The sequence below is a fragment of the Lineus longissimus genome, chromosome 11 (genome assembly GCF_910592395.1).
Source record: "Lineus longissimus chromosome 11, tnLinLong1.2, whole genome shotgun sequence".
NCBI classification, from domain to species: Eukaryota; Metazoa; Nemertea; class Pilidiophora; order Heteronemertea; family Lineidae; genus Lineus; species Lineus longissimus.
Window position 1 is genome coordinate 16,198,270 of NC_088318.1, and position 17,358 is coordinate 16,215,627.

Consider the following 17,358-nt stretch of genomic DNA (forward strand, 5'->3'; position numbering starts at 1 on the left):
AGATAATCCTGAAGGAATTTTCCGATGTTTCTGCAATTTTCTGCGAATTCTTTGCTGTATTCACAATCATGCATGTCTTGTACCCGACAAGATTTCCTTGCAAATATATTTGAGATATTTTGCTTCGGTCAACAAAGATCTGTATTCCTATGTCAATTACCGTCCTTGAGTCATCAGCCTATCACTGGGACGTGCGTGCCCAGTCTAACCACCAAAAGAGCAATGGAAAGAGAACATAGATGGAAAAGGAGGATTGTTCGTCTGTCATCGCCGAAAATAGCACATACTCAAATCGCCTAAAATAGCGCGCACTAACGTTACATGTGCACTATACTTTGATGTCCTTTAGACAAGGGCGAACCCATTCTGAACCATCAGAGTTAATGGGCCCCTCACGGAGTCCGGGTCGCGAATTTTTTTTCCAGAACCTTTGGGGCACTACAGTGTACATTTGTACAGGGACTTTAAGCCAATCAGATTTCGACAAATACATGACGTTGGAAGTCTTAGAAACTTTAGAGCAGTTGGTAGAGCGCTCGTCAGAAATGGCAGAATACGATGCTCAATCCAAAGGTCGCGAGGTCGAATCCGGTTGTGGACAACATTTTTCTTTTTCGTTTTTACTTTATATTCTATTTTAATAATGCGTTTTTTCCCTTGTTATTTAGATTTTAGATATTTGAGTTATGCTGCCTGCAACATGCGTACAGAAAGGACAATAGCAATAGCCCATCTCCAAGATCCAAGGGTCCGGGTCGGCGGAGTGGACACAAGGCTTGAGGGTCAAGATGGGGGCGAACCCTGCGCCCTAACACATCTTCCAAACTCCGCACAGTGGCGCTTTAGTCGCTCAATGTAATACCTCATTGTTGTGTATTGCATTGCACGTATGGTAACCATGACCGTTTCAGATGACAGTCCGGACCGAATTGTGTTCAGTAGGCGTTAGAGACAAACGTCAGACGCCCGTTAGCACAACTTATGGCGTTATCTCCTGCAGTAAATTTGATTGACAATAGCAACGTAAGGCCTTGATGCCAACGTTACTGCGAACGCCGATTTAGCAACTGGGCCTAGATCATTATGTCTGTAGCTCGAAAATAGGAAAGGAATTCAAAGATGGTACCAAGACGATATTTCTGGTTGATGATGTATTATATTTGTAACGCGACTGATTACATAGAAATTCGAGGGCGCTCCAGGTGGACGTTCCTCTAACTGTTTTTTAGATTAGCCTACTAGTATTCTGGACATTTCCATTTCTTTTTGTCTGGTATGCGCTTCATCAGCTGGAAAAAGAGGTGCGAAATTCGATAAGGAACGTATGGTACTAAATGATTGAGGTAAGGTTTCATGTAGGCCATGGACCGCGCGACACATTTTCCGATACAAGCAGCAACGGTGAATCAGGGTCAGCATTAACCAATCAGAAGACATCACATTAATTTCGTGAAAATTCCGGGCCTGCTAATAATCACCCACCTTTTTGATTTCAATCTTCATCTCCTCTTCTGTAACCATTCCGTCACCTGAAAAGCACAAATAAACATGTTCAGGGCCAGTGTCATAAAACGTTAATGCCGCTGATATTTGTACTATATATGTGGAAGGGCATAACCAGCAGTTTTAACGGCGAGGGGGACTCTTTTTAGTCGTCACAGAGCAAAACACAAAGTCCCGAGTGAAGACAGATTCCTACTACACCGTTATGCTGTTCACGTACGATTTATATCAAAGGACATTATAACGTCCTCCTTATCTCTGAATTCATCAATGACATCATCTTGGTTGACGTCGAAGTTCTTGAACCAGTATTCTCCGGGGCCGAAGTTGGTGCAGTACAGAACGTTCCAGTAGCGTTTAAACTCGTGCTCGGTAATGATGCCGTCCTCTGAAAGTAACGAAAAGGACGATAGTGAAGATCCGAACTGTTAATGGTTAGCCAAGTTAGACGCGGTTACTAATGAGGAGGCTTGGAGAATGAACTACATAACGTCAACAGTAATTACTGTTGACGTTATACTGATCTTTGGTCGAGCGGTTACAATTTACTGTTGATATCGTACTGATCCTTAGTGCGTGCTGATCGGGTTCGTAACTATATTTACTGTTGATATCATACTGGTTCCAGAGGGCGTTCTGGTCGAGGCTGTCACTATTGATATCACACTGATTCCAGAGGGCGTGCGGGTCAAGTTGGTAACTACTTACTGTTTATATCATACTGATTCCAGAGGGCGTGCTGGTCGAGGCGGTCCCAGAACCCGTTGTAGTTCATGTCGTTGATGACGAACAACTCCTCGATTGCTTCGTCTAGTGGCGTAGTTTCCTAACAAAGAGAAACGATTTCTCGAGAATTGTTTCAAAGCTTCGCATTTGAACACGTTGAGCTCTAGATAAGAGATGTGCTAGCATAATCAAAAGTCAAACAGCTAATTTGTGACCATAATAATTGAAAAGTTGTGTCAACAACAATAATGTCAATAGAGTTTTTGTTAGTCAACTTCCGTTTTTGGTTGGTGAAAAGTTTATTCGAAAACGGTCATTTTGAATAGTAAACGGAATTGTTCAACTACTAGTACTGGAATTTGTTTTATTCAAACGGTAATTTTAAAATGTTAACTTCCACTTTTATTAAAACTTGCAAAGTGTTAACCTACACCGTGCCGACATGGTTTTGTAACCCGATATCAGGTGCATGGTTGACCAATCCACTCTATTTGGCCAGTTTTAGATCCTATTATCGGTGCAACACGTCAAGTTTCACTTGAAAACTCACATGAAATCGATTTTCATTGATAAAGGTTTATGTACATGTACTGTCAAAATCGATAGACTTGTGGGAAGAACCTTGTGTGTGTGTTCAATTGATCAAGAACTGTTAATGAATGGAAGGCCATGTGTCTCATTTTGTAATCAGTCCACGTGGGAGTAAGAGCTTGGTAAGTGCCGAGTGAATGGCCCTGAAGCTCAGGATGATGATATAGCCACACGGTGGAAACCGGAGATCACGGTGACCCGTTATAAATGTTTCGCCAGCTTCGCTATTTTGCCGCTACGCGGCGCGTTGGGTCCTTGCGTCGAGAGTTCATCACGTCCGATTTCTCATCTATTTGGGTGATATGAATTAAGGCGAGTGAATGCATTTACTTCAGTTTTGTACAGGAAAGCAGAGTGTGAATGTACATGAAGTTTAAAGAATCCATGAAAATCAGTGAACAATATAGTCCGGTATGGGACTATTGAAATGCGGGACTAAATCTGCCTTCACACCGGCAGATTTCGTTATTGAAAAACGGCATTACAATATGATTACATAACTATTACTTGCACGAGGGATATACTTACCTTGCTAATTTCGGCAGAGTATTCGTCCCGGCTGACCTTACCATCGCCTGGAGGAAACAAAAGGAAAATTGTCTGAATTACGTAATATAAGAGGTACGCCTTCAGTATTTATTCAAAATGGCGTATAGTGTAGTTGTCATACACGCAAATTTGTTGTAACTTGGTATTCATAGTACTTTGGTATATCAGTCTACTACGTGACAGTGAAGAAATCTATGTTCAGCGCGTATTACACAAATGGAAATGTTCAAATTTAAGTACGAACTTGATCGCGCATTAATACAACCATTAATTAACAAAACACCGCCACAAAGTGTTCGGTTTCCTTGCACAGCTGAATTTCAAAGCAAAACAATGGTGAACAGTGTATATATTCTTTACACTTTACAAGAGAAATCGGAAATCGGAAACGGGTGTATCCGTCTGAGTAATATCGACAACATCTGCTTTCATTTAAGTCAATACGTGCAGTTTCTCCTCCGGAAGAGTTTAAATTGGGAATGTTCTTTTAATTCAACCATGAATTCATTATGCTATCTTGTCCAAGGTCCGTGTTTAAACTCAATTTGCGTTTTATTGATTGATGAGAACAAAGTGGCCAAGGGTATTGGTGTTTGGTGTCCTGATAAGTCGCAAATGAATTGCTGACTGTTGAGTAGCAATACTAGAATCATATATAGACGAATAAAAAACGAGCTGCAGCTAAAATCGACACCCAATCATCTATAATTTCCATGCGCTCATGGGCAAACTAAACTTATTCTCGAGTCAACAGAATTCTACGAATATCCTGTTCAGGCTATGAATTTTAAAAGAATCACGAGTCAATTATTAAGCATTATGCCACTCTTTACAAATAGGCCTACATTATTTCTGACCTGTACAAAGTGAAATAAATGTTATTTCATCATCATATTGCAACCCAGTGGACTTCCTGAGAGGTATCGAAAATTGCTGCTGGAGGAAGGTGGCGAATAGATGCTAAAGCCTCAACATCTCTATTGCAGAATATCGTTTACCGTTTTTATCAAATGTATCGACGAACAGCTTGATGTCAGCTTCGTCAATGTCGCCATTGTTGTCTCGGTCGAATCTGCCGTAGACCAGTTCGTTGGGAAACCTGTTCTCCTTGTGTTTCCTGTCTTGGTTGGCAGAGACGAATTCTTCTTTCGTTACCATACCATCCTTAGCGGCTTGGGGGAAAAAATGGTAAGAAGATGTCAGGGGAAGCACATGTGTTTTGCCAGCGGAGGGAAGGAAGAGGAAGTGGAAGAAGAAGAAGAATTGCCGCATTATGGCTTTGGTTTATCAAACGAATAGAACTTTACTTGGCTGGGAAACAGAGGCTATTGGCCATTTAGGAAACACAGGTTGGGAAGCTGTAGTGCCAGTGTTTGAGCTGTTGCAGTTGCGCGTAACAGACGGGAGAAATCAAAAAATTTGATTTTTTTCGTGACAAATCAAACGCTGAAGCCTGAGTTGCAACATCGGTTTGAAAGCCTGATCATGGCTCCTGTGGTATCCTGGTAAAGCCTCCCGTACGAGGGCTTTGTTCATATTTGGTGGTCTTCCAGTTTTCGACTTGATTTTTTTCAACTCGAAAGGTGGTTGGACATGATTCTGAGAGGTGTGAGATGTTCGGAGCAGTTGCAGCTGATTCCATAGGGTTAGTACAGCGCAGTTTTTTATAGCTGGTCTCCAGGGATGGTCTCGATAGCTACATGTATCTACATGTACACGTATAAGTAATCGGCTCACCTACATCTCCGACGCCGTCCATAGACAGAATAAATTGGTGAATTTCAATCTCGTCAATTGCATTGTCATTATTTTGATCTATCTTTGGGAACAACTTTGCCATCTTTGCTTGGGCCCTAAAAAAAGAACGGCAACGTATAGAATGAGAAACAGCTTGACCATTTATGGCAAACACAAATATGCACCCCGTGCGTGGAGGTTTTTCAGCAAAAAAAAACCCTTGGCGGTTTTTCAGAATCTCAAAAACCATACAGGGTTTTTCATTTTACCGAAATACCTCTGCGGGGTGCCTATTTGTGTTGGCCGGTTTTTAAAGGTTTTTCAAAAGCACAAAAATATTTATTTCTACGGGTTTGGAGGCAAGCTTGGTATCATTCTAAGCATGTCTCAAGGAAATACAGCTTAGAGTGTTTGACTTGGGAAGCACGAAATGTGTGCCTTATGAATGGAACAGCTGCTGCTAAATTACAAATCAATGAACGTGTCATGAGCAAAATTGGAGTCAAATTATGTTATTGCAACTATTTTCATCGTATTTTGTGAACGGGAATTTCTCGGTCAACGACCATCGGAATCGACCCTTGTCCAGTACTTGTCGTGCTGGTCGAGGATTATAATGGGGCAACTTAGCGCGCACTCCGCTTAAAAAAAAGGTTTTTTTAGCTTCTGAAAAAATTTTCAAGGCACCCTGTAGAGGTTTTTCGATGAAATGAAAAAGAACATTTTTTGGTTTTTGAGAGTAATAATTTCACCGATAATCCTCTTTTGGGGTGCATACATGTATTTGTGTTTGCTGAAAAACCTTTATTTTGAAGAGTGCGGGGGTAAGTCTTGGCAGTTTTAACATGGAATAACATTTTGCGGGTTAAGCTGCGCCCAAAAGCTAAAAGCGCATTGGTTATTGAATAATTACACTCCATTCTCACCAGAAATGATGATCAATCGGACTGAATTTGCCTCGCTTTTCTGGCAGCCGGTTTCAGGGGTAACCCATTGACAGAGCAAGGCCGATTGATGACATTCATGACAAATCCTGCCGCGTCTAGTTTTCGTTGAAATAAACCGTTGCGAAAAACCTTTTTAAAAAGATTGCTAAACGTTGAAACTACCAAGGATTGCTTTTGAAAGAAGCCCAGAAGCACTGGTCAAAGACAAAGAGGAACGAGAAATGCAATCGGAGTTTTACTTACATTTCTGAAATACTTTTCGAACTTCGTCCTTGGTTTCGCTCATTGTCGTGCTTGTGTTTATGGCCGCAACCTCCTCGAACCTGAACCAAAACGGTTAGCAGGCACAGCCCAACAACGAAATAAACCACTCTCACCATCTTTTACGGGAAATTGAAGAAATAGTGGTCGATCAAATGGAATTGGAGAGTTTTTATTGAGTCCACATGCGCAGATTGTCAACTTCCAGTCATTGATTGCAAAATACGTTGTTCTCTGTCGTGATTGGATGACTTCCACCATATGTATTCGATTGGTTAAACTTTCAAATTGCCTGTCTTTAGGTTTGTGGCAGGAGGAAACCGGAATTAATTCACGTCGGCGTGACTTCCCGATTCCATTACGTTTTTTGCCCCTTACCTCGGCATTAAAAGAATTCTGGCGTGGAAGGGTGTGACCGGTTTAGAACCATCGGTCATGTCGGTCCTATACTATAGTATCTTGGTGGGGCTGCCCTTTCCAAAAATACACCCTAGAGAATCGATCCCCAGCTTGCCGATAATATTGTCAATTATTCAAAGCAGGCATACCGACTTACCGAGCAGGGAAAATGTCTGCATTAAAAAAAGTTAGCGCAATGGTAAATTTACCAAAATAACGTGTGTCCCAACTAACTAGCAAGTTCCTTTGAAATTCACGCACAAATTAGTTTCTGCATAATTTGCTTTTTGCATTTGTTAATTATCCTCAGGACAAACCTATGGTGCATTTTCTCTATTTGTAATGCAACTCTTGCTTGAACAATCCAACGTTATTCAGTTGTAAGACTTAAGGAGCCTCATGGCCTAGTGGTTAACACTTCTGGCCACCACGCAATAGGGCCCGGGTTCGATCCCGGGGAGAACCCAGGATCGTATGTCTGGATGAACCGGCAAGGCAGTGCAGAGCGAACGCTGAAGAAGAAGAAGAAGTTGGACCACTCCAACAACACAATTTTTTCGAAATTATTGAAAAACTTTCGAATTCCCAGGACACATGCTAGCTCGTCAAGTTGGAAGGGCCTGCCCGATTCTCAGCAATCTGGGGAATGGATTCTCCCGGGTAAAATATCTCGACCCGCCACTGTACTATCATCTCGGATTATCATGAAAAAAACAATATTCTTCTGTAACAGCTGGGTTCATCTTCTCCCCAGTGCTACTTTATTAGGCCATTGTCTCACAAAGGCAAAACTTCACATCCGCGAACACATGACCGGACCCGAATGGCGCAAAGAAAAGTGGCAAATTAGTTTTAAAATTTCACAACTGGTGACAATAAAATGACCAACAAAGCTCAATAAGACATGAAACCGGAATGGATACTTCTAATGATGAAAGTATCCGATTGCAGATTAATTTTGGATGTGATGTTCATTTTGCGAATCAATAAGAAATCAATTATATTTAATCTAAATTTCTTCAAACCAAATAAAGCAAAATCGTAACCAAACAGACAAGTTATTCAGCTCATTTGAACTAATCGATACGCTGATAGACAATGGAAATATGATACCAATGGAATATGATACCAACCAACTACCAGCAGGAATTAATTTTCGTTCTATCTAAATGTCTTTCCACCCAGTTTCTCATCCATCTTGGTTGTGGTGTGTCCCCAGTCCTCAATCCTGCTCCCGGCTGTGGCGGTGTCTCCCAAGTTCCGTCCATCCTGGTTGTGGTGGTGTCTCCCCAGTTCTGTCCTGGGTGTGATGGTGTTTCCCCGGTTAATCCGTCCATCTTGGTTGTGTTGGTGTCTTCCCAGCTCCGTCCATTGTGATATTGTCTCCTAAGTTCCGTCAATACTGGTTGTGATAGTGTCTCACCAGTTCCGTCCATCGTGGTTGTGATTACGTCTCCTCAGCAAATTGGCAGAAATCAGCAAATGATTCCAATTCCATATTTTAGATTGACCCGCCAGGTGGCCGCTTCAAAATGGATTCTGCAAGAGCAGTCGATTTGAGGCCAGAAAGAAGCCTTTTAGACCCAAAGTTTGAGGGATACAAATTAGATTTAGATCCCTTACCCACGTATAAACTTTCTCTTCCCAAAGGTACCCAATTTTAGACACATTATCCGCCTTATCAGTCCAAATGCGCTTATTTTATGTGTGAGATAGTGGGGGATTCGTTTGTCGGATGAGTTGTCGGTGCTCTAATTATAAGACAAATGATGATTCGTATTCATGTCTTTCACGGCGAAATGGCGTCGAAAAAGACGTGAAGTCACGAACCCTGGTAGGTGCTAGAGTAAGGCAAGGGGGTTGTGGATCTGAACAGCTTCCTTCAACTGGTACAAAGACATAGCCTGATCAGATGATGACGTCATCGCTTAAATTTTCGGATGACACAGTTATTATAGTAACTTTGCGCGATATTGTGCTTAGTGGAAGTGATGATACAATATGACGCAACGTTAGCTTAGTACTTCCGAAGATTTATTATTTCTTTCATACTTTTATTTTTGCAGGGCCAGATCACGTGAAGCTAAGAGATGACCAGTATTCTTTCCAGCATGTCAAGGCATTTGGGTCTACCAATCACCTCCTGCTGGACCCGTGGAATCAGAACACAGTCTATTATGTCTGCCATGACTGGAACATCATGAAGACCACTGTTGAAATGGTAAGTAAGGCATTGGCTCGCCAGAGAGTACATGGGTATAAAAGTCGAAGCCATCCACATGTAGTGTGGCAATGGATGGCTTGTTGGCCCATTGTGCTGTTCCTGGCTCTTCACAGTCCTTCAAATGAGACTTATCACCGAGGTATTGGTGTCTGTGCCAGTTAAAGCAAAAGGTACCACCCAGCGAGAAACATGAGTAGCTTGTGTGAACTCTACCTCTGACCAAAGATGGAGTCACTAGGCCAATAAACCCAATCGGCACCTTGCCCAACGTGGTGGCATCCAAAAACGCTAACCTCGGCTTGGAGGAGGAAATAACACCTCCAAATGCAGAGCAAATGCTGAAGAAGAAACTTTTCTGTACATGTGGAGGAGCTTCCTCCTCCAAGTGTCGCCAACATATTCCCTAGAACTGAATATTTTTCTTATTTTTGCAGGATAGTAATCTCGAGAAGCCCACCAGTGTGTTCCAGATCCCTAACGCCACTGAACTCAAGCTTACACCCCATCAAAATGTCACTGTGGAGTTCCCTGCTGAAGAGTGGGTTGTCATCTGTGACGGAACTGGCAGGATATCATTGATTAAGACAGGCAAGAGAGATGGTAGCAGTGAATGGAAGGTGGGTAAAACAAAGGAGTTGCAGATTTTTTAGCTTTGTGGGAAATTCCTTTCTCACTGATCAAGGAGGATACCGCGGTGACGTCACATCACGTGATCCCGACCCATATTAGTGATCGCTATGGCCAATCAGATTCAGTCTACTGAGAGCACCAGCACTGGACACATCTCCACGTCTCACTGTCTGGTGCGCTCCTGTACACAAAAACACCAATAGACATGAAATATTGCAATACCTAGTATGGATTCTTCCTGTGTAGAATAAAATTTACATAGCAGATTAACTTCCACGAATAAAAAAGACGTTTGCCGTGGCCAAAGTGCGGAAATAATGTCTCCGCTAAAATACACTACGAAATACACTAGGCAATGCACTACGCGATACACGGTAGAGATGAAGTTGAGTTTGTTATTGTTTTGACTTAGAAGCCCGCCCATATCATAATATATTCATGTATTCATGAAGTATGAACTCATTTCTGTCCCATACAACTCCAAGAACAGTCAATTTCTCCTTAAATCATCACCGAAACCGCGATATCCGCAGGAAGATTTCGTTCTAGTGTCCGAAAATGCATGATCTTACAGGGGCGCTAACTCGACAAATAGAGGGGATCTATGGGGATCTATGCGAGTTTTAGGTATTACAGGTCTCGAACTTGTAAAATCTGTAAACATGCCTCCAAATCCCATTATGATAATGAAGAGATTGCCCCATATCTGGGAGACTGTTTTGAAACCATCGCTAATTTTGGAAGATCGGTGCCGGCTATTTGGTTTAAAAAACCCTATTTTTCCCCATCAAAACAGCACTTTTCATTATTCAAATGATAGCTTATTGTCTGAAGACTTATTTCATAGCAGAAAAGTACTGATAACTCTGATTTGATGCGAAAAATCTAACTTTTTTGATGACTTGATTTTCCCTTGGCCGTGGATCGAGTTTGTTTACAATATGCAGCGCCATCTTGGAAAAGCCGTGACGTCACCGCGGTATCCTCCTTGCTCACTGATCAGTCAACTTTCCCTTTCATCAATATTGTAATGTTTTATCTTAAATCGGACAGTCTGTTGATAACTCTGGATCCAGAATTGAAGTTCTAAAATTTTTGATCTTCTCCACACATAGAATTTTTAGGTTCTGTTTGTGAAAGGAATTGCACTTGTATCGTTATCCAACACAAGTGCCCTTAAGATTATTGTAAGTTATAAACTGTCCAATTCATCATCTTTATAATATTGTTCTATGTTTTATCTCACTTGAATTGTCTCATTTGATTTGCAGCTGTGCTATTCAGGCAAACCCCTCGAATCTGAGATGGAGGCGATACTCCTCGATGCCACATTATACCAAGTGAAAGAGGCGTATCAGTGTGATTTAATTCTGCTGCATGTCAGGGAGAAGGCCAAGGAGGATGATAGCAAGGCGTCCCACTTTGAAACGGTATTAGACTGGATTACTCTTTCCTCAGGTGAGCAGTAGGTCGTGGGTCAAATCCAAAAGCGACTTATTTTAAGTTCCTGCAAAATCTTTGCGCTTTCCTTGTTGTTTTAAGAGTGCCTGACATTGCCTGTGTGAAACAGTAATGGAATCAGATTCTTGCATTTTCTTGCGACAAAGTCAGATATGTCAGTCAGCCTTTAATGATGAAAAAACATTATTGTTTGTTTCAGCCAATGCATCAGACTGGTCTGTCGAGTGTACCCGGCAGTTAACTGGCCCAAGTGTTCCCGACCTTGTCACTCTCCAACCGCAAGGCAAGGGTGTCAGTATATCAAGTGCTAAACCCTTTGTGCTGAAGAGTGACTCGTTGAAACCTGTTGTTGAAGAAGAAGTAAAAGATGAAGAAGGTAACGTATTTATCTATCTGAACTTACAAATTCAGATAATTTTATTGGAATACCAAAAATAGATGAGGCAATATTACAGCTAATTGTATTGACAATGATAATGTCACTGATAAATTAGAATAGTAGGCATTACTGATGCATCTGATGTTTCAAAGGTCACACTCTGCTTTTCTTACCCACAGATGTAAAGGAGCCGGCCTACACCTGGTACCAGAGTCTAGAGGACCTGAATATTGACTTTACACTCCCTGAAGGGGTTGGCAAAACTGACATCGTATATGAGTTGAAAGCAGACTATATGAGGCTGTCCCTCCTCGGAGGCGATAATCTACTGAGTGGGAAGTTACATGCTGTCATTGACAGGAGTTCCAGTACTTGGACTATAGAGGGGAGGAGGTGAGTTTCTTTTAAGAGGGAGAAGGGCAGTGAGGGAAATTCCACGCATTTAACACCATAAAAAGTGTGAACAAAGGATAAATCTACACGGGAAGTTTTAGAGTGATGCCTTCATACTAAAGGTGGTTTTCAAAAGCCTAAAAGTTATAAAATGGGGTGTGTATAAGTATGTATAAAGACCAACTGGAGAACCTGGATGTACCAGTATTTTATTGGTCTAATACAAACTGGTATAATGTGATCCCACAGGGGAAGTCGGTCTAAAAACCAACAGTGACCCATTGTGTATTAATTAGGACACACAGTACTACTACATCTAGCTCCAATTGGCTGTTCAGTGAATTATTGATTTTACTCACATCTGCAGACTCGAGGTTTACCTGGCTAAGCAGACGGAGGAGATGTGGCCGTCTGTCGTGGTTGGTGACGATCGGGGCGAGTATGTCGTTGAGCCGGAAGAAGCTGCAAGAATTCACGAAAGATTAGCTCATCTTACATCAGATTCTGTGGTAGGTATCGAAACTTCTTCTGTCAAATGATATCGCAGGCTTCCCATGATATACATTGATTTCTGCTTGTGATGACACGTCATTGCACTGTATTAAACCAAGGTGATGAACCTCTTAGGATTTTTTGACTTCTCAAATTTTATCCACAGAACTCGCGTCCACTTGGGGCTGTCGGGGAGCCTGGATTGAACACAGAGGGTTTAGAGGAGTGTGACGCCTTCCCAGATGATAGCTCTGTCATGATTTACATGGATGCAGAGATGAACAAGATTACCCATAAGGTATGAGCAGACTTTCCCATTTAAAAGTTTCAATGAACAAGAATTTCACAAACACTTCCAACGTGGATTGAAAGTAAGCGCCGTAAAGATCTGATGAGAAAGATGCAATGTAAGTCTTTTTAATGTGGGACAAAGAGTATTTGAGGTATTCCAATTCTGATTTTCTTTCTCATAATTTTCAGACATTCCTTGGTATCCACCAGTGGCTCTTCAACATACACCGGACGCCTGGTTCACCCAAGGCAATCTGTCTACGGCACGATGTTGACGGGTTGCTATGGCAACCCAAAATCGATGTCACCGAAAACGAAAACCCCTGGGAACATTTGGCGACATTCAATGCATTAGGTTTTGTAACTGCCTCGAAAATGGAGAAAAAGTTTGCATCTTGTGCACCAAACGGCTCCTATGCCATCATTTGTGACTTTTTCCGCCATTTTTATATCTATCGACATACTGTGCCAATCTCGTCGCCATTACGGAACAGGAAGACTGGGGAGCAGGTGAATGCTGTTGCTAAGCAACAGGTGGTTAGTTTGGACTGTATGGATGCCATTGTAGGCATGCAGGCGACTAATGACCGTGTGTTCGTCTTGACGGACAAGACCTTGTTTGTGGTGAAGGTGAATGTGCAGGAAATCCTGTGATCTGCTAAAAGAAGGAGAGATAAATATACATGTATATATATATACATTGTCGATCATCCCAAAATTGTATAGGCGTCTTATTCTGTATCAACCCAACAATTAAAAATCTTGTGATCTAATTATCCTCACTTGTGAATTATCTCAAACAGAAGTGATTGTCTTGGCAAAATTGGTCCTACAGGTTCATCTGTCTTCCCACAAGATCATGTGGATGTGCTCTTCTGGACAAAGACTGGTACATCCCTTTTCTTCTCACAGACCATGCGTTTGTCCTAATGGACAAAGCCTGTCTTCCCTGGCTACAAGATCATGTGGGTGTGCCCTGAAGAACAAAGCCCAGTACACCCAGGTTCCTCTGTCTTCCCACAAGATCATGTGGATGTCCTACTGGACAAAGACAGGCACCCAGAGACAAAACATGCTGGTACAACCAGGTTCCTCTGTCTTCACTGGCCACAGGATCATGTGGGTGTGCCCTGAAGGACAAAGCCTTGAGCACCCAGAGTCAAAACATATTGGTACAACCAGGTCCCTCTCTCTTCCCACAAGATCATGTGGATGTCCTCTGCTGGACAAAGACAGGCACCCAGAGACAAAACATGTTGGTGCTACCAGGTTCCTCTTCTTCCCATAAGATCATGCGGATGCTCCCTTCTGGACAAAGACTGGAGCACCTAAGGTCAAAGATATGTTGGTACAGCCAGATTCCCCTGTTCCCACATCACATGGATGTGCCCTGCAAGACCATTTTTGGTGAAGCTAGATACACAAACATACTGTCTTCCTGTAAGATCCTGCAGATGTGCTTCGGTAGACAAACTCTTTTGAATTCAGGGACAAAACATGTTGGAATTACAGCCAGCTTGTTCTCCTGTATCCGCCAAGTACCCTGCGGAGAAAGTCTGGAGCACCCAGAGACAAAAGCATGCGAATTCTGGCACAACCGGGTTCACCTTTCTTTCCGCAAGGTCATGCGGATGTTCCCTGCTGGATGAGGACTTAGACACCCATAGACCAAACTCGTTTGTATAGCCCGGTCCGCCTGTCTTTCAAAAACGAGCCTGTGTCCTGCAGATAACCCTCTGAGCACAACCAGGTTTCCCTGTCTTCCCACAAGATCACGTGGATGAGCCAAGCCAAACAAAGCCTGGTGCAACCAGAAATAAAAAAACATACTGGGCCATTGCAACCAGGTTCCCCTGTCTTCTGAAAACAATCTGATGCACCCAAAGACAAAATATACTCGCACAACCAGCTTTCCTTGCGTCCTGCTGGACAAAGCCTGGTACAACCAGAGATAAATCATACTCGTCCAGTGCCAAAAGGTGTCCCTGGCTTGATAATGTGGGCGTGCCTCGCTGGACAAAGCTTTTGCACCCAGAGATAAAACCATGTCAGGAGAGCCAGGTCGCTCTCCTGTTTTCCTGCAAGATCATGAAAAAAGATCCCAGCAGACAAAGCTTGGAGGAGCCATAGTCAAAAGCATACGCATACTGGTACAACAAGGTTGCCCTGCCTTTCCACAAGACCATATGAATGAGTCCCGATGAGCACATGCAGAGACCAAAAATATGCTGGCACAACCAGGTTCACCTGGCTGCCCCACAAGATCATGCGGATGATCACTGCTGCCGGACAAAGCCTGGCGCAACCAGCGACAAAAGAGTCGTTCTCTTGTTTTCCAGCAAGATGATGAGAAAGTACCCAGCGGACAAAGCCTGGAGCACCCAGAGACAAAAGCATACGTATACTGGTGCAACCAGGTTCCCCTGTCTTCCACAAAACATAGTGGTTCAACAAGGTTCGCCTGTCTTAACAAAATATCGTGTGGATGTTCTCTGCTGGACAAAGACTGGGGCACCTTAAGTAATGTTGGTACAGTTAGGTTCAGCCCATTCCCACTCGATCATGTGGATGCGGTCTACAAGACGTAGCACAACGCCTGGTGTAGCTTGAAACACGAACCTACTGGTACAACCAAGTTCACTTGTCTTCGAACATACAACCATGTCAACATGCCGTACCCAACCCGAGTGCACCAGACACAAAACCATGCTGGTACAACCAGGTTCTCCTGTCTTCCAAAAGATCATACGGATGTGCCTTGCTAGACAAAGCTTTTTTCGCCCAGACACAAAAACGTGCTGGTACAGCCAGATCGCCCAGCAGGAAAATATCCGGAGCACCCACAGACATAAGCATGTATATTGGTACAACCAGCTTCTCCTGTCCCACAAGATCACGTGAATGAGCCCTGGACGTGGTTGCACAAAGGTTCGCCTGTCTTCCTATAATATCTGCTAGACAAGGACTGGGGCACCCATAGACAAAACCTGTTGGTACAACCAGGTCCCCCTGTCTATCCACAACGATCATGTGGATGTGTTCTGCTGAACGAAGCCTGGTGTAGCTAGCTAGAAACACAACCAAGTTCACCTGTCTTCATGCAAAACCGTGTAAATGTGGATGGTGCGGGTGTGCCTGCTGGTAAGAGCTCGCTGTATGCGGAGCCAATATGCGACTTTGCATCGAGGTTCCTCTGTCTTCAGGTAAGGTCATTCGGGTGTGCCTTGCTAGATAAATCCTTTTCGGCTCATTCAGGACACATTCATGTGATCTTGTGGGACGACAGGAGAACAGCCTGGCCGTACCTGGGCGAGAAAGGCTCTGTCTAGCAAGGCACATCCGAATGTTCTTGTGGGAGGACAGTAGAAGCTGGTTGTTCCAGTATGTTTGTGTTTCTAGCCACACCAGACATTGTCTTGCCGGACACATCCACCTGATCGTGTGGGAACAGGGGAACCTGGCTGTACCAAGGCCTTGTCCTTTTGGGCTCTCATTATGCCGCAATATGTCCTGTTGGATACTTCCACATGCACCCAGAGACAGAAATGCAATGGTACAACCATGCCGCTTTTCCTGTCTTCCCACGGACGGGTACGGGTACGGCTTGACAAATCCTGCCGTACTCGAAAAGCGAACATAATCCATCTTGGGCAAATCCTGGTACAGCCAGAGACCAAAAATACTGGCACAACATGGTCCTCCTATCGACCCACAACACCACGCGGATGTGCTAAGCTGGACAAAGCCTGGTGCAGTGAGAGAGAAACGTGGATGTGCTGGTCAAAGCCAGTGCATCAAGAATCAATAGCACACTGCTACAACCAGCTTCTCAAGTTGTCCCACAAGATCAAGTAGATGTGCGCTGTTTGAGGAAATCTGGTGCTGTTCTCTCGTCTTTCAACGAGGACTAGCGTGGATGTGCCCAGTAGGACCATGCCTGGTGCACAAAGATACAAAACCAAGCTTGTACGACCAGGTATTACTCTCTTCCTTCGAGATCATGTGGATGTATCCTGCTGGAAAAATCCTGAGGCACCCCGTAATAAGAAGCAGGTATAAGCAAGGTGTCCCGTCTTTCAACAAGATCATGCAGACGACTTTGCTGGACAAAGCTCGATATTGCTAGAAGATGGGAGAACTTGTTTGTAAAAGCATGTTTTTGTCACTTGGGGCCTCGGGGTTCGGACACATCTACATGGTATTGTAGGAAGAGAAGAAAACCTGGTTGCAGCAGTGTATTAGTGTCTCTGGCACCAACAGGGTGCATCCTCATCGTGTAGTGTGAAGACAGGAGACGCTGTATAGCTGTACCATTACGTTTCGTCTCTTGGTGCATGGGGTAGGGTCCACTGCAGGGCACATCTCGGCACAATCTCTGGCAGGGGTCATCCACACCATCTCTTGGGAAGACACAACAATCTGGTTGTTTTGTCCGCGAGTACATTGGGGTTTGTCCAACAGGGCCGATCCACATGACCTTGTGAGAAGACAGGAGATCTTGGTTGTACCACAATGTTTTTGTCTCTGGCTGTCACAGGGTTTTTGTAGCAGGGGTCATCCACACCATCTCTTGGGAAGACACAACAATCTGGTTGTTTTGTCTGCGAGTACATTGAGCTTTGACCAACAGGGAACATCCACATGACCTTGTGGGAAGACAGAAGAACCTGGTTGTACGACTATGTCTTTGTCTCTGGCTGACAACGGCTTTTTGTAGCAGGCTTGTCCACAACATTCTGCAGGAAGACACAAGAATCTGGTTGTACCAGTATGTT

General features: G+C 43.5%; 2 protein-coding genes across 2 annotated transcripts; one reads left to right on the forward strand and one right to left on the reverse strand.

Moving 5' to 3' along the window:
• Nucleotides 1-1,142: 1,142 nt before the first annotated feature.
• Nucleotides 1,143-6,469, reverse strand: LOC135496011 (uncharacterized). Its single transcript, XM_064785115.1, has 8 exons — nt 6,297-6,469; nt 5,107-5,222; nt 4,368-4,541; nt 3,349-3,395; nt 2,212-2,329; nt 1,724-1,891; nt 1,483-1,529; nt 1,143-1,289 (listed from the first exon to the last, which is right to left on the reverse strand). The coding sequence occupies exons 1-8, from the start codon at nt 6,431-6,433 to the stop codon at nt 1,239-1,241; spliced, it is 858 nt and encodes a 285-aa protein (XP_064641185.1). The 5' UTR covers nt 6,434-6,469; the 3' UTR covers nt 1,143-1,238.
• Nucleotides 6,470-8,231: 1,762 nt separating this feature from the next.
• On the forward strand, nt 8,232-13,341 carry LOC135495739 (nudC domain-containing protein 1-like). The gene is made up of 9 exons (XM_064784620.1): nt 8,232-8,363; nt 8,780-8,934; nt 9,372-9,554; nt 10,839-11,025; nt 11,228-11,404; nt 11,587-11,800; nt 12,168-12,309; nt 12,459-12,590; nt 12,773-13,341. Exons 1-9 carry the CDS (start codon nt 8,246-8,248, stop codon nt 13,235-13,237), a joined length of 1,773 nt encoding a protein of 590 aa, XP_064640690.1. The 5' UTR covers nt 8,232-8,245; the 3' UTR covers nt 13,238-13,341.
• Nucleotides 13,342-17,358: the final 4,017 nt, after the last annotated feature.

Bases quoted from the DNA above. Each gene is read 5' to 3' on its own strand.
- LOC135496011 (XM_064785115.1), bottom strand. From the start codon at position 6,433: ATGGTGAGAGTGGTTTATTTCGTTGTTGGGCTGTGCCTGCTAACCGTT. The intron at 1,892-2,211 runs GTAAGTAGTTAC...CGTTACTTTCAG, and splicing joins GAATCAGTATGATATAAACA to AGGACGGCATCATTACCGAG. The intron at 1,290-1,482 runs GTGGGTGATTAT...CTCTTTTTCCAG, and splicing joins TGAAGATTGAAATCAAAAAG to CTGATGAAGCGCATACCAGA.
- LOC135495739 (XM_064784620.1), top strand. From the start codon at position 8,246: ATGGATTCTGCAAGAGCAGTCGATTTGAGGCCAGAAAGAAGCCTTTTA. The intron at 8,364-8,779 runs GTACCCAATTTT...TTATTTTTGCAG, and splicing joins TAAACTTTCTCTTCCCAAAG to GGCCAGATCACGTGAAGCTA. The intron at 11,026-11,227 runs GTGAGCAGTAGG...TGTTTGTTTCAG, and splicing joins CTGGATTACTCTTTCCTCAG to CCAATGCATCAGACTGGTCT.